This window comes from Anabas testudineus, chromosome 22 (assembly GCF_900324465.2).
Source record: "Anabas testudineus chromosome 22, fAnaTes1.2, whole genome shotgun sequence".
NCBI lineage: Eukaryota > Metazoa > Chordata > Actinopteri > Anabantiformes > Anabantidae > Anabas > Anabas testudineus.
This window is the reverse complement of record NC_046630.1, coordinates 11,292,403-11,315,750: the sequence shown is the minus strand read 5'-3', so window position 1 is coordinate 11,315,750 and position 23,348 is coordinate 11,292,403. Positions and strand designations below refer to the sequence as shown.

At 42.2% G+C, this 23,348-nt stretch overlaps 3 protein-coding genes across 3 annotated transcripts in view; 1 reads left to right on the top strand and 2 right to left on the bottom strand.

Moving 5' to 3' along the window:
- Nucleotides 1-2,552: 2,552 nt before the first annotated feature.
- Nucleotides 2,553-4,908, bottom strand: LOC113147757 (homeobox protein six1b). The gene is made up of 2 exons (XM_026338968.2): nt 4,051-4,908; nt 2,553-3,254 (listed from the first exon to the last, which is right to left on the bottom strand). The coding sequence occupies exons 1-2, from the start codon at nt 4,608-4,610 to the stop codon at nt 2,960-2,962; spliced, it is 855 nt and encodes a 284-aa protein (XP_026194753.1). The 5' UTR covers nt 4,611-4,908; the 3' UTR covers nt 2,553-2,959.
- A 7,078-nt stretch (nt 4,909-11,986) lies between these two features.
- Nucleotides 11,987-17,211, bottom strand: six4a (SIX homeobox 4a). The gene is made up of 3 exons (XM_026340264.1): nt 16,326-17,211; nt 13,970-14,664; nt 11,987-13,039 (listed from the first exon to the last, which is right to left on the bottom strand). The coding sequence occupies exons 1-3, from the start codon at nt 17,057-17,059 to the stop codon at nt 12,435-12,437; spliced, it is 2,034 nt and encodes a 677-aa protein (XP_026196049.1). The 5' UTR covers nt 17,060-17,211; the 3' UTR covers nt 11,987-12,434.
- Nucleotides 17,212-18,416: 1,205 nt separating this feature from the next.
- mnat1 (MNAT1 component of CDK activating kinase) overlaps nt 18,417-23,348 on the top strand; it is a 28,492-nt gene continuing 23,560 nt past the window's right edge. Inside the window, exon 1 of the mRNA XM_026339960.1 lies at nt 18,417-18,659. Within this exon, the coding sequence (XP_026195745.1) occupies nt 18,571-18,659 (89 nt within the window). The 5' untranslated portion in view covers nt 18,417-18,570. The remainder of the gene's footprint in view (nt 18,660-23,348) is intronic.

Sequence of the window (23,348 nt, the reverse complement as noted above, 5' to 3'; positions counted from 1 at the left end):
GAATGCAGAGGTTGTCCCCCCCCCCCCTCCCCATTCGGAAGCAAGAGATTTGAGCATGATTAAAAGCACTGTCAGAGTTTCCGATTGATTTTAGTCTCTGGTACATCCTGAAGGTGACTCTGATGGTCTCGCTCTCTGTCTTGTGGCTCAGAGCCTGTTTAATCCTGGCTGTGCCCGTACTCTGCTGAACATGTTGTCATTAGATTAACAGGTATGAGGAGTTACTTTGGTGGCTTTGTGATCACCTGTTTGTTAATTTGTGAGTATGAAGGCACACTGTGTGCCAAAAGTGTGAGATATTTGCTGTGATCAGAAATGTACAGGACCTCTGCTGAAGGTATGAGGACAATACTTTGAGTTGCCTTTAGGTGTAGGCCGTCAAAGTTAAGATCGTTTTTACTTTTGTTGTATTTTCAATAAATCAAACTGTCTCATGCTACATCACACAATATGGGAAAAACTGTTCCTAATTTTGCATATTAGATATTTCACCAATGAGTTTATAGGAATATATATGTCACATATTTCTTGGCATTTAGGAGTTAATTTCTTCACGTTAACATACAATTATATTAACATATAACAGACGCCTTTTCCCTGCTGTGTTTCTGTTGGTGCTCTTCTCAGCAACTTAGTAATGATTGAATCAGCTGTTGAACGTTATGTTGCTGTTTGTTCACATTTCACAAGTCCTCATTGAGGAGAGGTTTTATTAGTAGTATTAGTATTTTGATTACTGTCTTTTGTTCTAAATATTAGTTATTACAGAGAAATACTTGACATTTGAAATCAACTTTACAATTGTTATTTATTTTTATGCTGCTTTTATGTTCCTGTCAACTCTTGTACATTTTAGTGGGAAAACATACTTTCAATTGCACTATATTTATCTGACAGCTCAGTGACTATGTAGTTTATATTTAGCATGTAAAACAGTTAATAATAAACATGATGCAAAAATAAGTAAAATAGTTCAATAGCATCATCTTATTAAATATAATAATTAATGATAAAGTACCACTTATACAATCTCTTAGTCCGTTTTACTGCTTAGCAGGATTTCTACGTCAAATGAGGTACATTGCTATTTTTTTAGTTTCATAAATACGATCTGATTATGTATTCTATCACTGATTTAAGTAAAACAATGCCAAAAAAAAAAAAAGTGGCTAATTGAGGGTCTGCTGAGGACAGCCAGACAGACCCATCACTCAAACACAACCATATGGAAAGCTGTAGGTGATAGATGGGGAGCACAGCCCTGGTGTTTGCAGTAGACCTGAGAGAATAAAAGAGAGACAGAGGGAGGCCTCTGGGATGTAGAATACCTCAAGGTCCCTCCACTGAAGTTGGGGCTCTGCAGCCCTGCAGCCCTGCAATCTTCGCAATCAGGCAGCAACGCTAGCAGCGACTGTTTCAGATTATGCTCAGGAAATCCTCGGTGCTCTCTGCTCAAAACAATTTACCCTGACATGAGCCCAAAGAGACGATAGGGGGTGGGGGACAAGAGAGCTGTCTTCACCAGATTCCTGTTCTCAGACCACCACATTCTCATATCCTCTCCAACTATGCCTCTCATTTTCTTATTATTATTATGATTATTGTTGTTGTTGTTGTTACTGTACTGGTTATACTATTTATGTTGGCCTCCGATATGAAATGCAATAATGCAATTATGTCCTTATATATTTGTTTTGTTTTGTTTTGTTTTGTTTTGTTTTGTTTTGTCATCTATTTCTTGAAGCGGTGAACTTTCAACTTTTTTTTTTATTTTTATTATTTATTTTTTCCATATGGGATTTCCTTTGTCATAAAATCCAGACTTGGTAAAGGTTGAGTGGTGGCTCTTTCCCATGGCCCAGAACCGACAGAACAAACTCTCGCAGAGAGCAAAGAAAACACGGCAACAAAAAGCAAATGATCCGCAGCACTCCGGCTAAAAATGACGAAAAAGAGAAGAAGTGAATGAATCCTGGAGCCAGACAAGCTCAGACTCGATATTCAGAGGCAACAAAGCTGCTTCATGTGTACACAACAGCCTCCTGACTGACAGCTGCTGATGTTGACTCACATTTATATAATTAAAGTTCCCTTCATGACTCTGTGTTTGAATTATGTTTTGAATTAGCGTTATTATTGTTTAAGCCCAGAGAAGCCGTGGAGCTGGATTTAATCTCTGCTCCATAATGACTCCTCATTTAATAGAAATTCACATCCTACCCAAGTTGTTTGGCATTTTTACATGTCATTTACACATGTGGCGCAGTCGTCGGGAGGATGCGCTTCTTTTAAGCAGCAGGTAAAAGTATTAACACAAATGACAACACTAAAAAAAAAAAAACGTATAGTAATAATAATAATTTAAATAAATAAAAGGAGCGACTTTCTTTCCTTCAATTCGCGATAATTAGTTGCAAATGTCGGGATTGTCCTCCCGATCCACGTGGTTTGCTCAAGTTTGGGGACCAAAATAAATATATAGAATAAAATCTATACATTAAAGTCTACAGACTATTTTTTTTTTCATCTAAATACACAAATAACACAGAGACAAATGTATTACTTTTGTTTTATTGGAAACTAATTACCATGAGTCTAATGAAAACGTTACCTCTTAGTTTCCGTCGCAGGAGCTATAATTCTTAACAAAATATCATAAATTAAGCAAATGGGCAGTCCAGATAAGTGTTTCGTCTAGTTAAGAGTTTCAGGAAGGTCCTGTTTGTGTGTTTTCGTGTGCAGGAGATCCGAAAACCTCCTGTCACTCGGGGATATACAGGTTAAGCGCATGAAGTAATTTTGTTCTAAACCAAATTTAACGACAGACAAGTCAGTCTTTATTATAAGGTAGGCTACTATAGTGTTATTTCATACATGTACTCAATCTGATACACATATCAGTCTTCTTTTTTTTTTCTGGTCTTTGTTTTTTGTAAAATAGAATAATCTGTCAGCCTCTTTAAGAGCCCAAATCCACAAGACTGGAGGTTAGAGGTCCCAACAAGGAATCCTGCAGTTGGTGCGGGTGTCCGTGCATGCCGTGCACCGGCTGTGGGGCCCCTAGGCCGGACATAGGGTAAGCAGAGGCCCCGGGGTGGTTCATGTTGCCCTGGAGCAAAAGCGCTGAGTTCTGGTCGGGGCTCTGAGGAGGAGAAAACTCGTCCTCCGAGCTGGACATGAGAGACTTTCCTCCATCCAGCGGGGACAGCTGGTTCTGTTTGTTGCCGCCTGCGTTGTTGTTTTCACTGTTCTCTCTGCAAATGAAAGCAGGAGGGGGAGAAATATTAAAACAATAGTCCAACAAACATGTAGGATTGTGCTGTCAGAGCAGTAGGTTAGTGAGATTTAAAACAAAGAACCTGCAGACTAAATGTATTTATGAAACAGGACAACATCCTGAAGACAATCTAAACAACGACGTCCAGCTACTCGCATTTTGCAGTTTTATATATATATATATATATATATATATGTGGTTTATATGTAAATATGTGATAATAACACTCGTCTTAAAGTCTGTCTGCACATGTCTTATTAATTCCACTGTTACTCACTTTATCCTTTAACACGTATCTGTAAAATCTGCAGTTTTTTTTGTACTGTTTCGCCTTCAACCATTTAATATTATTATTAAATTCTATTATGTTCCTACCACATTATGTTCATAAACGAAGTTGTGTACTTTAGATTTATCCAGTTGAGGTCCTGAGAAAATTAATCAGCTGTCAACAAGCACGCTACTGTTTACCCTCCCTCACTGTTATGGAGACATATTGTTTTAAAAAAATGAAGAAATAAATTCCAAATTCAATTTCAAATGAACTCTGCCATCTCTTTGTTTCCCTGCTTCGTCTCTGTCTTGTAGTATAGTCACTGTCAGACCAGTGACTCGGTTCTTTTAACACTTTCTCACACTTCGTTTGCTTGTAGCCACATTTGAATATTAGTTTTCCTAAGCTGAGCATGAATTTACTGCTGAAAGTTGTTCAAAATATAAAAGAGTTGAGCAGATATTACAGGCGGCCCCGACGTGGCGTCAGGGAAACGTACCTCTCCTTCGCCTCTGCGGCTCTGTCTCTCTGCCGTCTGTTTTTGAACCAGTTGCTGACCTGCGTGGTGGTCAGTCCTGTGGCCTCGGCTAACTCTCTCTTTTCCCGCGGGGACGGATATGGATTATGCGTGTACCACTCTCTCAGGACTCCCCTGGACTTCTCTTTAAAGCAGTAACTGGTCTCCTCGCCGTCCCATATCGTGCGGGGCAGCGGGAATTTCCTCCGCACCCGGTACTTCCCTACAGCTCCAAGCGGCCGGCCGCGCAGCTTCTCCGCCTCCACGTAGTGAGCCTTCAGCCACAGCTGCTGCAGCTTCGGGTGGTTGTGCGCAGAAAACTGGTGGCTCTCCAGGATCTTATAGAGCTCTCTGAAGTTCCCCCGGTGAAAGGCCACCACTGCTTTGGCCTTGAGGACGCTTTCGTTCTTGTGGAGGTGATCACAAGCGGGTAGAGACCACAGGAAGCGGCCGAGCCTCTCCAGGTTTCCTCCCTGCTGCAACACCTCGCAAACGCACGCCACTTGCTCCTGCGTAAAACCGAAGGACGGTAATATCGACATGATGTCCGAGCTCACTCCTCAGCCCAAAACGCTGGTATCCAAACGATAGTTGTTGTTTATTTTTGTGTGTTTATAGTTTCTGTTCGCGTTGCAATCCAGCTCAATGCGTCCGCGCAGCACAGGCCTATAGACCATCCACTCCACTGCAGCCCCTGATGCGCGCAGCAGATTGGGATGTTGATTGTTGGGACAATTTGTTCCTGTTGGAGATATGTCAGGCTTAAAGGGAGCCTGTGCGTTTCGGTGATTGGCTCTCTCTGCCCTGCACGCTGTACAGCAGAGCAGGACTGAGTTTGCAGCTCCGTTTCCTCCCCAGAGGCTGTGCGTCAGGGGCTGAAATAGGAGCGCTCCCACCTCCCGCCCCCACAGTCCCTCTCCGGCTTCAGCTGAGGGAGCAGAGAAGCACCTAAACACTAATCAATTATTACAGACCTCTTAAAAAGTCTTATTAACATGTCCTGAATATACGTCTTCCATAATGGCGGCTATATGGCGGCTTCGCCACGTGGGGAAAATCAAATACTGCATCTCCGTGGGTCATCAGTGACCATTGTCAGTGGAAGGTAACCCACAAAAACAACAGGCTTTTTATATATTATGGAAGAGTGTTTAAGTAGGTTTGAAGACTCAGACACATACACTGACAGTGTTAAAGTGATGAGAACACAGAGCGTTTTAAACCAAAACCTAAATATGAAAACACTTAATCTTAACTGATTTCTGTTTATTTGGGTGTTTTTTCGTCGGACACCTCGTTATTTAGGCTACCGTCACAGCTGATTGGCGACCCCGCCTTAATTACATTCAGATTTCAGACCGAACATGTTGTTGAATTCCCATTTTTATAGACTATTAATTGCAGAAGACGTTTATTTTATGAGGTGATATAATTTCATTTAAATGATAGTTTGGTCCACACGTTTGCGCACCTCTTTTATATGGGGACCCCATACTACCTGCCAAACGTGTTATGGGCCATAGACCACCAGTAGGAAACCCACCACATAAGTAAAGTGTGTGTGTGTGTGTGTGTGTGTGTGTGTGTGTGTGTGTGTGTGTGTGTGTGTGTGTGTGTGAGAGAGAGAGAGAGAGAGAGAGAGAGAGGCTGACATGAAATGCCACATGGTCTAAGGTTGCTGGATAATTGAACAAACATCTTCAGGATTGGAAATAACAGATAAACATGTTGCACAAATGTTGTAACCATGAAAATGGGAAAGATGTTTCAATATTAAGTCTGTATTCATGTGTTAACTCCGGATCACAAGCTGAAACGTTGCTGATTCACGAGGTTCAGATGGTATTTTTTCCGCGCACTGGAGACCCACGTTTTGTTGATATGTTTGAAAAATAATATTTTACACCATGTAGGCACATAAACACTGTATTTATTTACAGTCTTATGTTTATTTCCTACTTCATCACGTGTTTTTAAAGAGACCCGTCCAGCCTGTAGTCTGCATTTATATTACGAGGATTAGACGGGCACCGCAGTGGCTCCAGTGTTTTCTGTGGGGTGAAACACTAAACCAATCCATTAGTAAATGAGTTCTCTGTGACACTGGTTCTTCGTGGTGCAGTTGTTGGATTGAGCCGTATAGATCACGTTTCTTTATCTGCAGACACTGAAACTAAACTCCCTTTAGAGATATTAAGGAACAGAACTGGACTTTGAAAATAATATTTCACTTCTTATTTCACCAATCCACAGAAAACGTTTGGAAAAGGTGACTCCCTTCCTAAATGATTTTTTTTATTACACACTGAACGCTTTCAAATTTAGTTTTTTTTTTTTGTGGTGAAGGTACTTGGGGGGGGGGGGGGGGGGGGGGGGGGGCTGCTCTGACTGGAATGTTATTTAACCTGCAAGATTTGATGGACACACTATGAGATCATGTTTTCAAAATAAAAAACAAATCTCACCATCAGGGAATGTGGGCTTGAGTTTAGGTTACTGAAAAAATGAAACGTGTAATTCAGGCAAAATGACCAGTATTGGTCAGGCCATAGGAAGTTTCCAGCATTATGGTCAATGGTAGAAATTTCATCCCAACCCACTTTTTACGCTCTGTCGAACATATAACCGGCTGATTTCCTCCTGAGTGGTTGGCATGTATGTGTTGTAGCCTAATCAAAGCTCAGCTAGGAGTTATATCACATTAGTTTCTGAAACACACATGGAGTCACTGTTATTTGAAAAGACCTGCAAAGCAATCAACTCACTTTCTTTTCTAGCAATAATGTGCATTAACTGTTAAATTAGTGCCATCAGCCACAGAGCAATAAGGCTGTCCATAACAGTCAGTAAATAAACATATTTTATGTGATTCCTTCGTTTTCCTTGGACTGCACAGGCTATAATCGTATATCTCCATACATCAGTAGCTCCTGATTCATGCTGAAGTGTGGGTCTGTCCTTGGTGGACACACAGAGGCTCTCAGACCACTTTAGCTCGGGGTCTAGCTGCACTCGGCCTGTGTAAAACCTCAGTGCTTCAGTAAATGAGCTGTCTGATGAGCGGCTCTCGGGTTTCTCTAATATCTCTACCACATTGCGCCGCGCCTCCTCCTTTAACCCGAGCAGCCCGGGGGGCGAGATTATTTCAAGATGTGGGCTCTCAGCCTCCGCCTCTGCCACGGCCAGCGCTGGGCTCCTCAGTCCCCGACAAGTAATGCAATATTTAGGTAGGCTATCACACTTTACTGCTTTCAAAAAGCGACTTACAGGGAGTGGGGATTCCTTACTCTTTCTTTTTCTGGCATTTTCTTCCAAAAACAAGCTCCTGGCGTCCACTGGTACCTTCAGAAACCACAACATTCAGGCTGAGGGCTGCTGAATATGCTGGATTTCCCAGGTTTTAGTCACTGCTTTTCCGTAAACTTTCAAATGAGTCAGAATGTGTTCACCTCAAAATATAAACGTTTTGCCATTTCTCATTAAAGTGGGTTAATGTGAAATAGGCCATGCACGAAAAACAGGCTAGAGCTTAATGGATTATTCCACCTAATGATAAGACACGAATGTCTTATTAATTAACCTGCTGATACCAAGTTGCCTGTAATTCGTTACGCACACACTTTAGGTGGACAGATATGAAATGCAGCAGTGTCACTCGTGTTCAATGGGAGAGAATGAGGAAAAAAAGAAAAAGGCTCAACTTAAAAACACTTCATAAAAATATCACCATCAAAAAGCCCATGTTTCCCATTGGATGGGTTCTATTTTATGAAAATACAGAGGAAAATCGAAACGACCACTGGCTCACTGAACAGATGGTTTTCACTCGATCTAAATCCAAAGTGCTATTTCAGCTGCATCAACTGGAACAAAGCCGACACTGTTTAAATTAAGTGAAAAAGTCCGATTTTTTTCTTTGTTTGTTTGTTTTGTTTTTTCTTAGATATTCTGGCGACGTTGAAACAGTTCTTATTGCACTGAAATATGAAAAGAAGAATTTGTTTATTTATACAAAACGACTTTTAAATCGCTTGTTTCACAAAAAAATATTTATTTGCTATCCCAAATTAGGACATGCGCAATACAAGTACAAGAATATGAATCCTTTTTAATTTGACCTAACTGCACCCTTACTGACAAATGAATTCCTATAATCGACAATTTGTCATTGGCTTAGAGTTTCTGGTTAATTCAATATATCCTAAACGTGTCTTTAATTAAGAGTTAAAGCGGCTCTTTCAGTGAGGTGAGTGGCAGTGGGAAAAAAGCAGCTCCTTCTCTCAAAACAAAACACAACTGTTGACATGAGTGAGTTAAATGAAATTGGAGCTGCAATTATCAGCTTAACAGAGTTTCCTGTCATGTTGGAAAATTAGACCTGATACAAGTGCACTGGGGTTAGCCCCCCTCCCATCAAAATCATTACGCATTTCCTCACAGGACCACCTCCACAAATATGCAATTATGGCCTCGGCTTTTCCAGTGCTCTGCCCGGTAAACACGCCCCGAGATGTAGATGATGACATTTGTTTTAGGGAAATTATTATTATTATTATTTTTGCTGCAGGCCTGGAGTAAGAAAACAAAGCAGGCGGGCAGACAAACTCATAAACAGCAACGATTCAAACGTGATGTGCAGCTACCTGTGTGTCTGCTGGCAGGGAGGGGGCGCCACGACAATGCAATTAATACAAGTCCGAGTGTAACTCCTCACGGCGAGTTGTTATTTGTGCTTTTGCAAAAAAAAAAAAAAAAAAAAGTTAAAGCACTGCAGGTGTGTGTGTGTGTGTGTGTGTGTGTGTGTGTGTGTGTGATGTCCACTGGTCTTGTCGGGCGTCATCTGCTCTGCTCCTGTTACAAAGGGGTGTTTTTCTCTTTGGGAAACACCGTTTGACCACTGTGGTGTGGACATGACGCTGCCACCCAGCTGCTGCCGCTGTGTGTGTGTGTGTGTGTGTGTGTGTGTATCAGACACACACACTGCACACTTAAATCTGTCCTCATGACTTATGTTTTTTGTCCTTGTAGTCCAGAACCAACCAGTGAATCATGCTTTTTGCATCCCCTTCCCACACTTGATGATGGAGCAGACATGTGCACATACCTTCATCTCTGCCAAGCAACAACTAAGGAGGTAAAGGAAAACTCTCCAAGGTTGAGGACATTTATTTCCCTTCTATATTTCACAATCGCCACCTACTTTCCACAACCTTGGAAGCCAGTAAGTACACTTACTGCCAATGCAGAGCGGGAACTACTTGGCCAGTAGTGGTGGGTCTGTATAAGCAGGCTGGTACCCGCTGACCCCTGCCCTCTCATTAGTGGGACGTGGAGCAGTGGAGTACCATGCTCCTCAGGTCATGTTACATATGGCTTGCAGTCTGCTGCACCGCATTAAATGTCAGCTTTGAAACCATCTGAAAGATCAGAGGTCAGTGTTTTTAATAAGGCCAGAGTTCTAGTGGAGTTCCCTGTTCTTTGCTGCATGTTTGTAACTGTGGACAAAATTCACCCACTACTATTTGGATATGAGGATTTCTGGATTAAAAAATAAATAAATTCAGCAAGTGACTCCCCCATTGAAAAAAGGAACCCTTCATCTGCTGATTAATTCCTTTCCTGTCTAATTTATAGGTGCCGTGTTTTTTTTGTGTGGCCCCTTCCGTGAGATCCACAGCCCATGGGCCTCTGCTGCAAATGGGATATTGTTCTCTACTCCAACAAAGCTGTTTTCACCCTCTTCAATATTACAGGAGGAGTTACCTGATACCTAACAATCAGCTAATCCACTGCCCATGGCGACGAGGTCACCTGTGCACAGGTAACTTTATCCTGGTACCCTGTCTGTCCCTCCCTTTCCCGCTAGTGGCTTCCATTTTTTTCTTCTCCCTGTCTCTGTGCCTCAACAGTGAGCACAGACAAACAACCTCTGTTTATTTAGGTCATTGGTTAGAGCATATATAACTCTTCCAGCCAGGGTCCCCCGACAGGACAGCTCCTATAATCCACCACAGACGCTGTGAATCAAATAAAATCCCCCGTTGTTCATCCATTTGTCAAACTTTGTCTTCAGCTTATCTCTCCTTGCTGGTTTGGTTGGGTGCCCACAGAGTGAACACGTCTTGAGTGGAAATTCATGAATTCACAGAAAATCCCTGAAAGCCATGAGAGGGGGTGGGCGCAGGGTGGGGGCACTGGTTTGGACCGAGTGGTAGGGAACTGCAGACCCCCCACCCAAAAAGAGCTTTACCTCTGGAAATCTCATTGCTGTTTATTTGAATTACAGGGGCTGAGATGAGAAAAGGAGGGCTAATGAACTCCAGGTTGCCTGGCATGTGCAAACGATCACTGCAGGTTTGCAGAGAGCAGCACCAGGCTTGCTGGATTACTACATGCCACTCCCCTCGACCCCCACCCACCCTTATAGTTTGGCTACGGAGGATGGACATTTGGTTTTTGTCTGTCACAATCGTACATTTATTCCAGACATGTTTAAAAGCTCATTCCTAATTTAGATCGGCCATTTTGAAGCTGAATGTTTAAGAAAGAATTTAAAATATCAGTTTTATGTTTTTATAAATATAAACTTTTATTGCAGTATGGAGATTTAGAAAAATACATTCACATAATTTCAGATAACAAACTTATAATTCAAACTAAGATTAAAAACAAAACAAAAAAACAAGTTGACCATCAGTTTAGTATTTGTCCATGACTTGTTTTTGGGTTATGACATTAAAGCACTGAGGACCCTTTCACTATTATATCCACTTAAACTGATGGGATCACATCAGAAATCCTGACAGAACAAAGTGTTACTGGTCTAGCAGTGATGAAGATATGTGATGAGCTCATAGGTCTACATGGTGTGACTTGGCTGTGAGGCTGAAATGTGCTATTAAGATCACGTATGACAGCGAGGATTTAGGCTCCTGTTGAAAAAAGCACCGGAAAGCACTTGACAAATAGGCTCCACATTCTCTTGTCTTTCTCTTATCTGACACCCAACAAATGCGCCAGCCATGCCGCCGGCGGTGATGGTAAATCTACGAAGCTGGGATGTCGCTGCCTGCACACCAACGCAGCAGCAACAATCGAGCTGATTTTTCAGTGTTTCTCACAAAAGTAAAAGGCACTAGTGTCCAAAACATTATGATGCCATGCAAAGAGAAATTATTACAATCCCTTTCCATTTTAACGGTGGAACTATAAAAGAAAAGAAACAAAAACATTGTCCTTTTGTCCACTTCTAACTCATGTCCCTTTGCTCCTTTTACACTTGATGCTTGCATCTGGCTTTATAGAAAAATATCATTCATGATTACTGACATTCAGAGAGACACATCAAAATGAAACACAATATAGTAGAGCATCGTCACATCTAGTCGACATATTATGAGCTGCAGCATTATAAACAACACATGATGTACAACATGTGATCCGACAACGTGACCTTTTGACTGATCTCACAGATTGACGATGAGGCTTGAAAGTGGAGTCTTTGCAGAAGTAGTGTGCATTTTTATGAGGTGTGTCGCACAAGACAAACCTCCAACATGAAGGCTGCTTGAAACATCATATCGCCCTTATAGTAGTGCAAATGCCAACACTGACCAGTCCCGTTGTGTGTTTTATGTAGCAGAAAGGCACATTCATCTTTATTCTAAGTTCGTCACTCCTAGTTATTTTGGTATGGTATAAAGCAGAAAATCGGGATTTTGCCATAACTCGAGGGGCATTCAGATAATTCAATGTTCTCATTGAACGTTTCCCTAAATCAGAAGCTCTCTGTGTCTGATCTGTTGTTCTCCGTATGTGTGCGCAGCCCTTCAGTGAAGCTGTCGCTGTTTTACTGTCCATTTTCACAGAGACCCTCTCCCTCTTCCCCCCCTACTGAATGACCTTTTTGGTTTGACCCAGATGACGCATTTAGTTTGGAGGAACATCCTGGTCACATGACTCGAAGGCATTCCAGCACCTGCTCCTGCAGATCAAATCCACTCAACAGGAAGTAGCAGGTGTTGTCTATAAAATGCACGTTTAAACACGGGTCAAACACATACAGTGACTTCTTCTTTTAGCACATAATGCTCGTAATGTTTCGTCTTACAAACGGGACTATTAAAAAAAAAATCACTTTTTCTGTTTCTTGTGATAAACTGATATTAGCCATTCACAGGGCTTCTCTCTGATTAGAGTGCATTGTAAAAGTCGAATGAACACAAATAATTTAACATATAAAGGAAAATAATTGTAAAAAAACACACACACACACACACACACACACACACAAGCACACGCACACACAAGTAAAAAGATTCACCATATTACTACTTGGGTGGACATGAGTGCTTCTGCAAGGAAGGTTAGAGGTTAGCCATGTCCTCATCCATCTGCACTGTCTGTAGTTTGGCTAGCTCCTTCCCCTCCACAGCTTCCATCTCCCCGCACATTGCCCGCACCATCTCATTTACACCTCCCGAGCCTGTGCCGTCCACCTTGCTCTCTGAAAGGTTTATGTAGTTGTTGTTCATGCTGGAGCCCATCAGTTGTGAGGATGGGGGTCCACGGACCTCATGGTTCCCTAGGTACTCTGTGGACTGATGGTGGTGGCTGCTTGGGTCTGTTGGGGCCATCAGGGGTGTGCTGATGGTGAGGGTGGTGTAGACTTCCGGCTCGGGGCTGGACGAACTGACAGCTGTGACCTCTGAGGTCGAGGTGGGAACTTGGCTAGAGGGAACCTCTTCTGAGTTGGGGGTGGAGTAGTTGATCTGACCGCTAGGGTCTAAATGGAGCCCGTGGTGATATGAGGAGTAGACACCTCCTTCCAGAGGCTCCTTCTTGATGCAGGGCTGGCTGGCATTGCTCATGCTGTAGAGGACTGTGCTGTGGTGCAGAGATGTCATGGTCAGTTTGTCCATGACATCGTCACTTGAGGAGCTCACTGCTACATTGTTCAGAGGCATAGTACCTGGTAAAACAACAATAGATCAATACATTCAGTATCTCTACCACCGCTTTGACTGCACTAGATCTCATTCTCACTGATGGATCCCGTTGTCATTCTTCATTTCTTTTACAGCAAGCCTCAGCCCCAGAACTGCTGTTGTGTATCTCACACACTCTGCGCTCTGTTAGTTCGACCCCGTGGTGCCCCAGAGAATGAACGCTAGAGTCTGCCAGAACTCAAAAAGCAAGCTGCAATTTTCTGTTTTTCCATATTATTCACCCCGGTGTAGATTCTCTGCTTTCTGTCAAAGTAAGTGCTGTAATGGCTTGTTCCCTGTTTGTGCATTTCATGGCCTGTGATTGTCTGAAACACATTTCCCCTCCTCCCTGCTCTGCAGATCGAGAGTGTAATGATGATGAGTGATGGTGACTTCAGAACTTGTTTTTATTCACCTCTGGGGGTTTCAAAACTACCTCCTCTATGTGTGTGTGTGTGGCCTGTCCCTGTTTCTTCTGCTCTGTGTAGTATCAGCCCTTTGGGTTGCAGCCCAAACACAGAACAAACCATGAATAAGACAGCTCAGATGTTAGGGGTCGATGTAGTATTAGTATCTGTTGATGAACTACCAGTGACATGCAGCATTGCATTGAAACACTTAAGGAGGGCAAAGGGCACCGATCTCCCCCTAACAAGCTGTGAGAAATAAGGATATATTTTGACACATGAAACAATATTTATGAACAGCCTGTAACCCATCTTTTTAATTACTGAAGTATTTTAATCATAGGACACTGAGTCAAAATACTGTATTACTATTACTAAAATACCTCTTTACTACTTCTTTACTTTACAACATTTTCTCAGGTAAACATAACAACAAAGTCATGAGTAAATTTGATGTGTGAAATGTTAAAGATCAAGCACACACTTCAATACGCCTTGTGTACCCACCTTGTTGTGTGATTGGTGAGGCAGAGGTAGCAGATGACAGCTGCAGGGGTGGAAGACCAACATCACTGTTGAGTAATGAGGTGCCATCGCTATCAGAGACTCCACTTGGTACCTGGACCAGACTGTAGCTACCTAACTGCAGGGGCCCTGATGATGAGCTAAATGTCAGCACAGACGAACCTCCGTTCTGAGCGGCCATTGTGTGAACGCCTTCCAGTTTCACCTCTGCTCCATTCAAACAGCCAGAGTACGAGGCGTACTGTAGGCTCGAGTCCTCAGCAGAACTGCCCAGTCCCTTCTCCTGCCCCGTCTGCATCTGCATGTCCACTCCAGAGCCCCCCAGCAATACCCCTCCAGCCGGCCTCAGAGAGTTGAAGGCCAACGGCTGGATGCCCAGATTGAGCCCGTTGAAGAGGATGTTTCCAGGTGTGTGGAGGTAAGATGAGCCACCATTGTGAAACACGGTGGACGAGGTGTTACTGGTCACTAGACTTCCATTGTAGAGACTTCCACTGCTGGATCCAGGGGGCATCTTGATGTCCCCGATTTGTTGGATAACCACCCCACTCTCTAGAGGCCCAGTTTGAATCCCATGGGTGATCACCCCATCTGAGGAGTTTGAAAGGGGCCGGGGTGACAGTTCCTCATGGCCTTTACTTGACTCATCCTCTGTGCTGTGGTTTCCATCAGATTCACTGTGGGGGAAAAAAAGCAGAAATGTTACATAAAGGAAAACAACAAATTGTTTGTGGTATTATTATTATTATTATTATTATAAGGCTCATGACTATTAAGCCAAAACGCAGACTGCAAAACATTAATGTTTTTTCTTTTTGTTTGTTTCACTCTAAAGCACTATCACAGAGAATACAGAGTATAATAGCGTTTATTTCCTCTCCACCCACATCTAGTCTATAACTCACAGCAGACAGAGTCACATTTGGTGCTGTGTTATTACGCAGCTTTGAAGAGCAGGCTGTGTTTGTGAATGTGTAGTCCTCTCTTGTCTCATGGAGAGCGACACTGACAACAACTAACCGACGTCAACAACCATGCAACCATTTGGCGCAATAAATACTGGTGTGACAAAATGCCACAGGACAAATGGCTGAAACGATTTATTTGTTCTGCACTCGATTCAAACACAAAACTCCTTAATTCGTTGCAAGAAGCAGCGGCGATGAAAACAATGCATGGCTGTTATGTTTTGTTTTGTTTTGTTTACCCCTTTTTAAAAGACTGATTAAAACAGCTGCACCCACCTCCTCCTCCTCCTCCTCCTCCTCAGCCCAGGCCCCCCACCCCCACAACACACACACACACACACACACACTCAAGCATCTAAACCCCCCACGTCCTTCAATTCTAGGAGAGGATAATAATTTAAGAGTGTTAAGTTTATTTTAAAAGAATCATTTAAAAAATTAGAAAAGTTATATAAATATATATATAAATAAATGTTTCAGAATCGTTTTAGTCGCGATTTGAAAGCAGTTGGAGCAGTTGGAGGTGTGTGTGTGTGTGTGTGTGTGTGTGTGTGTGTGTGTGTGTGTGTGAGTGAGAGAGAGAGAGAGAGAGAGGTCACCTCCACCAGGTGTGCGTCAGCTTTGTTCACAGACAGGGAAACATGAAAGAAGGTAAAACTCAGCCTGTTTGAAGGATTATGAAATGAAACGAAACGCGGGAGCTGGTGGAAGCTCTGATATCCTTCTTTTTTTTTTTTTTTGAGGGGGGGTGTGAGTAAGAAAAAAAGTGATCAAGAAAATAAAAATGATTTATGTAGCAGGCTATAGGGAAACGCGCAAGTGCGTGCGTATGTGTTGTGCGCACACACATACACACACACACACACACACATATTTATAGCCTACACCAGAAGAGGAAATTAAAGTAACTTTTCGAGTCACCTTTGAGCCTCTTGTCCCATCAAAGTCATCCACTTCTTGTGTCTGACAGTCACGGCACTGGAGTGTGGAAGTCACTATGTTATTTAGTTGCTTATGGTTTCCATGCCCCTTAGCACCAACACACCTGAAACCGGATCTGAATGGCAACCGCTTCATATTTCAAAACATTAAAAGCGTGTTCAAAACTCTTTAACGCATTCTTTTTGTTTTGTAATCAACCCAATGAATGATTCACGTTGTCAAACCCTGCGTATGAGTGAAACGGGAATACACATTCAGAGTGATTTAAGTGTGAATGGTTATAGAGCAGGCGTCCTGGAGCGAAAAAGAAAACTTGCCCCAAAGAAATGTTCATTCTAATGTGGGTTTTACGCACAGACAGAGGGTTGTGTGGCGCATTTAAAGTTTGATTTTGAAACCCACGATGATTGTGCCTTTTATTTCCTCACCTTTTTGACTGTGCCTCGGACGGGTTTCTGTCTCGCTGTCTTCTGTTTTTAAACCAGTTGCTGACCTGGGTCAAGGAGAGTCCAGTAATCTTGGCGAGATTTCGCTTCTCGGCAGGAGAGGGGTACCTATTCTGATTATACAAATCCTTCAGTGCGTTCCGCGACCTCTCCTTGAAACAATACACTGTCTCCTCGCCGTCCCAGATAGTCCTAGGGAGAGGGTACTTTCTACGGATCCTGTACTTGTCCACGGCTCCCAGGGGTCTCCCCCGCGCCTTCTCTGCCTCGGTGTAGCGGGCTTTGTACCACAGATCTTGCAGAAAGGTGTGGTTGGACGGACTGAAACTGTGGTTTTCCAAAATACTGTAAAGCTCCTGATACCGAGCTTGGTGGAAAGCAACGAGGGCTTGGGCTTTTAAGATGCTTTCGTTGCCGCGTAGCAGGTCACTCTGTGGTAGTGACCACAGGAACCTGGCCAGCCGGTCCACATTGCCTCCCTGCTGCAAAGCTTCGCAGACACACGCCACTTGCTCCGGGGAGAAAGCCAGAGAGGAAGCGGCGCTCACCAACAACTCCGTGCGCACCGCGTCCGTGTTGGGAGTCGTGCGCTCCATGGACAACTCCGCCGCGTCCAGCGCCACAAGCTTGATGCACTCCCGCTTATCCACCTCCTTCACATTTTCCCTCTTGATGTCATTTGCTGTTGTGACTTCTCCGGCAGAAGAAGAAGACATTTTTTTGTTCAAGCCTTCCCTGGTAGAGTCACTCCTCCCAGCTCGATCAGGTTACCTCCTCGCCATGCGAATGCGATCGGATATCTGACAGCAGCTGTAAGTAGATATCTCTCTCCCCCTTTCTTTCCAACGTGACTTTTACTCTGCGGGGACTGGAGCTGGAAGGAGACGCACTGGGGTCTATCTACAGGAGAGCCACGCTATTGGCCGCCAAGGGCCTCATAAGGGCGGAGCAAGCGCCATTCAGAGGCGAATGTTTAGTTTCCAGCTGTCACTCATGCAGCTCCCAGTATATTGCCGTGGCTCACCTGTGCAAGGTGAATGCTTTGGGATCGTGGGAACGGGATATCCTTGTTGTCTGTATTGTCAGGAGCTGCCTTTGCTTTAGATCGCCCATATTTAAACATAAAAGCTCGAGAGCCTTTTTATTCCCTACGTAGAAATCCAAGGGCGGAAACAACCCTGGATATTGTTCCACATAATGTCAATCTAAAATGATTCTGACAATTTGACGTAAAACAACGATAGACTTGTTAACCCCAAACAGCACCTATCTATTATTTCTATTTTTATTTTTCTATGTCAAACTCCAGCCTCTGAAATGAAATGAAAAAGATTATGCAGAGCATTGAGAGAGACCAATATCTCCTCAAAGAGACAGTGTGTTTACTGCTTGATATGTGTGTTTTATATATGTCTTTAAAAAGTTTTGTTTTGTTTTCACTTTCCACAGGAATACCATACTGTCAGTGTTGCATTCATTTAACATAATACAACATTGGTTATCTAAGAATAAGCAACATCAGATGTCACTTACTAACCTGTAAAAACGGACATGGTATTTTTATTTTTTAGTTAATTCGTGTTAATTGAGTCTAAATGGTGTTAACACTAACTGACATTTAATGACAGTGAACATGTCAAGTAAGTAATAAGTACAATACAGTACATGTGTTTTCTGAGCTCTAACTTTAAAAGGACTGGATCTGAAATGGAAAACCATTTAACTTAACAGTCCTAAATTTAATATTTTAATATTTTATCACTATAGCATAGATATAATATACTGAAAACGTAAGACAATAAACCGCAAGTTACACACTCAGCTAGAAATACTTTGTATGATGTGAGCAGCCCATTTTGGTTTTATGTTTCACTTTAGACATTAGATCATGGAAGATATAGGAATAATAAATATGGGGAACGGCACAGAGGAAATAGTTGGACTGATAATAAAATTAACTATTTTATACCTCCTCCATAAATACAACATATACAAATAAACTACTCAGCTTTTTATTTTAGATCTCCAGGGACTTCAGGATACGCGTTCACCACAGTGTGACCACCTCTGCGTAGAGGTCACCATGTAGGAACCACTCTTATCAGCGCAGTTTCTCGTCGGACCACACTCGGTGTAACGCAGCGGTTCTCCTGCTGAAAAGTGACAGAAGAGCTGCGAGTTGTTGACATTTTTCTCAAGCTTGTTAGTTTGTGTTGCACTCACAGAAATGGACGACCAAGGGTGTCCGAGGTGCAAAACAACCAAGTACAGGAACCCGTCGTTGAAACTGATGGTGAACGTCTGCGGTCACACGCTGTGAGTATTTTAATCTGACTGCTAACAAACTAGTTAGCGTCAAAGAGCAACAGCAAAGACGATGATGTTTGAGCTTCAAACTGTGCAAAAAGACAAACACCAACACGTGTGTTTAGGATTTTTTCTGAAGCAGTTTTCACCCTTTATTTCGTGTCTTATTTTGGACATTAACATACAAAACATGTCTGAAATGTTTAAGCGCATTTAGGGAACAACTAGCGGTTCATTGTCCTCATCAAGCTGACAAATATAAGATATAGACAAAGTAATTTCGACACTGTCAACTCATCAGAGGGATATTACACCTCTCACACAGCTTAATGATGTGTTTATGTATGATTGTCAAACCTACAGTACCAGACTCTGTTGATAAATAGTTTTCTCTTATCGACACAACACTGGTTGTTGTTTGGTCTCCAAAGCTGGTAAGAGTCTTTAAATAGATGCTGATGCCTCTATCATAGTTTTTACTAGACCATCCAATATTGGAAATATAACGTTATGGTTTTACAGGATGTACAGAAAGGTTCAGATGGCAGAGAGAGAAGTGATGAACTTCATCACATTATTATTCACACGTGTTTGAAATGTGTCATGTTTGGGTTCAAATAAAATAAAATCTGTAGTGTTGCACTGTTGGAGTAATATATCTCTTTGAAAAGAAACAGAAGCCACACCAAGACTGTACCCTAACCTCAGCTAAGTTATACCATTTGACACTTAAACTCCTTTAGTAGGTGTATTTTAGATGGCCAGTTTATTATTTATACTTGTGTTTATGTTTATGCATTCTCTATTTTCTTTCTTTTCAAAATCCAAAGCCAGTAGTTTTCCTTGTGTGTCATCTTCAAGTTCCAGTACTGGGTAAAACTTGTTTGCTATGCATTTTCCAACATTTAACCTTGTCATCTGTTTTAAAACCTGATAATGTAAATGAAGGGGACATGTTCTCCATGAGCATCATGCAGTGATGGTGGCAACCTGATAAGAGCATCTTTCTTTTCGACCCTGTCTGTTTATTGACTGTACCATCATCAAGTGGCCGTGCTTTGTCATCAGGTCAGCGAGCTCATAACTCACTGCCTCTGTCTGGATGCAGGGCTGCATGCAGAAAATTAAAATGATTCTGCAATGAAGCAATTTGGAGAGATGTCCTAGCTCAGGTCACCTTGAATTTGTTTCTCAGAGCCAGTGCCACAGTGAATTTATGCACCACTTGGAACCTGCTGTATTCTTAAATTATATTAATATTTTTGCCGCTGATGTCATTTGAGTTTTTGTTTCCTGTTAGGCTTACTAAACAGTTGATGGATATGTGGCTTGAGCTTGAGCAGTTACTGGGTTTCCTCCAGGAAATGGTGAATAATAAATACTATATAGAAAAATATGATATCAGAAATGAGAATGCATAAATAAACATAAACAATGTGTATAGTAAGGTCAAATTACATTTGACTAAACAGCAAGAAAATTAAAACAATTTGATAATAAAAATAAAAATCACTCAAAAACACTAGAGTGATATCCAGATCCTCTTTTTTTTAATTATTGTACATAATTGTTGTAACAACGTTGTCAGTCATCTGGTATGTGAACCCCAGTCATCCCATCTGTTTACTCAGTGTAAATGTGTTAAATAATTTGATTAATTTAAAAAAAATCACTAGAATAATCAGCATAATCGTTACCTGTAGCTCTAGTTGGACCTTTTTTATTGGTTTATTCATTTTTCATTTAAATAGTTATCCACTGTGCTGGTTATTCCAGTCCAGGCTGAGCAGGCTTCTTGCCCTGATGATGCTATGCAGTATTGAGCCTCTCCACTGCTAGCATACATCTAAATTTAAACCCCACCACAGCACATTTTGTATCCCTGTCACCGGGGGCATTTGATGTGTGTTATTTATTACCTTTGCACAATGACACTGGGCCGATGTCCTTTGGCATTTGACACTGGGCACACAGTCAGGCACGAACAATGTGGGGGTAGACGTGTTGAGGTTGACAGGCTAGACACACCTCATTAAGTAGAAGCTAGTTTACTGTAACTGATGGTTGTATGTTCTAGGCAGGTATACAAATCGTACGTACACATATAATGGAATAGATTGAGAGTTAGATGAGAAAGTCAATAACATTAAAGCTCCAACTAGGAGATGACTAACTTAGTTTAGCATAAATGCTGGAAGCAGACGGAAAGCAGCCTGGCTTTGTCCACAGGTTAAAGAATCTGCCTGTCAGCACCTCTTAATCCCTGTAAAACCACAACTTGTCATTTCTCCAACTCATTTCTACAGAGGTTAAAGATATGACATATTAATTAGGGTTCTTTAGAGGTTGTGGTAGGCAGATTTTTTTAACATGTGACAGAACCAAGCGAACTGTTTCCCTTTTCGTCTGGTCTTTAGCTGCTTCCTGAGTGTAGCCTTAGCTTTAATAGGCAGATTATGAGAAAAGAGTTTCTTTTGTTAGTCCATGTAAGAAGGCTAATAATAATTTCCCATAATATTCAAACAATTGTCAAACAGAGGCATTAACTACAAGTTCTGTAGAACATCGCTCCAAGACACAGCCAATAAGAAAAAGTTTGTAGATTGTGCTGCTTAATAGAGAGCATAACCTAAATACCACCTTAGGTTTAAATTTGTTCTACAAGCTATTGATTGCTGCTGAATTTTCCCATAATAATAATGAATTCTTTGTATCCCTGTGTTTTTAATTTAAAAACATGAAGCTTATCTCTAAAAGGAAACTTAATTTGTAGTGAGGAAATACTTGTGGACCCTTTGTTGCTGCCCAATTTACCTTGTACATAGTACAGCAAATCTATGGTTTGTTTTGTTTTTTGTTTTTTAAGATCATGCAAGCCTTTGCTAGTTTCTGTGTAAGCAATCATACTTTAGTGCCTAAGCATTTTTGACTGCACTGCTGCAGGTATTGTAGGTCACAGGGCAGGACAGAGCGTCACCGGAGGTTTAAATTTGACACAAAGTCAGCTCTTTTCTCTGTGTGAACTCGTGGGCTCTGTGAGAGTCCTGAGACTGTCTTGAACTTCATGACAGAAACAGGTGAATCCAGCTTCTGTCTCGATGTGTGTTGCTCTTTCTTGTGAACTGAGACGGCAAAGATGCAGGCAAGTCACCAAGGAGTTGGGTGGTTATGGTGTTTCGGCATAAAGAACCTCTTTGCTGATACTTACTACCCCCCTTCCCTGATTTGCTGACAGCCGCAGATGGGAGAGATAGGTGCCTGGAGCTCTGAACAGGACAGGTGAGAGAGGGAGGAGTCATGTGAGCACTCAGTCAGTGACAACAGCCCTGCGACACAAGATTAAAAGTTGCTAGATTTGCTGAGATATCTTTTCGCATAAATGTCTGTTCCAAGCAATACAGCATAGTCTTGGCAGGAGATTTCTGAATCCCCCCTTTGATTACAAATTGCAGCACAATGTGAAAGCTGTCACTTAGAGAAAACACACTTCAGAAGAAACATGGCAAATTGACTCGTAAGGTCTCCTCCCTCTCTTTTTAGACATTTGCCTCTTTGCTCTAGAATTACACAGGACTTCCCCTATGGAGAGTTCTGTTGTGTGGTCCATTTATAGGGCAAGGGGCAAGGTACACCCCACTCCTTGCCCCGTGTTGATGAATGGGCTCTTTGTGGGCCTGTGGAAACAGGCTGAATCCCTCCATCTACTTCCATATGGTCAGGCCTATACATCTCCTGTAGCCTGGGGGCCACAGTGAACATCTGCCTCTTCCAGGGTGCACTTGAGCTGTGGGCTCCTCGTGCTCTGAAGCACCAACTGGACAGCGCAGATGTTTCTATCCATTGTTTAGCTTTCATTTTTATATTGCTGCTTCATCTAAGCCAAGCTAAAGTGGCATGCTTGTAAGCCTGTCCACTGCAATGCTTCATTTATTTTATATTATTGGCTGTAAAAACTTACTTGGCAAGTTGGGCTTGTTTGACCCATATCTCAGATGCTATGCGTAAACAGCCAAACGCCATGGCTCTGCAGTTTCTCCTTTAGCTGTTTTTATGTTGATTCCTGCTGATGAAGTGAAATGTCATGCATGATGACTGTGTCATGATTGTTCTAATAAGCTCTAGGCCTGGAGAACTCTTGGCTAGGCATCGATGTCTCAAGCCCAGTCTTTGTGTTTCTGAGAAAATGACTCAACCCTACCTTATGGTGAAAAATCTGTCTTTCAACTTTGCTGTGTTTTATTCTGAAAACTATCAGCAGATAGTGACATTTAGAAACCAGATGTATATTTTTTTGTGACGGTAGTCTCAGGCAGGAAGGTGAATTCCTGTGGAAATAAAGCTCCTTGGAGATTTAATTAAGAGTGTACTGTGCAAACGTTTATCCAGGCCTTCAGCCCCATCAGGGGAGATTTAGGAACATTTCCATTGTCTTCAGTGTTCACTCCTCACTTGAGTGTGACTGATGGGTAAACGCCTACCTGCATAAAGGTGTGATTGATGGCTAAGCTCAGGGCTGTGACCTCAGGTAGGTCTGCTGGTTTGTTGCTGTGGAGTTGTGTCACACTAGACCGTGAAGCAAATCTTCCTGTTTGAACCTGGGCTTTACCTGAAATTCATTAACGTTATGTAACTGAGTGTTTTTGCCTGTTTTTTTTCTCCATATTGGTCACTAGAGGAAAAGAGTAATGTGATTCATAT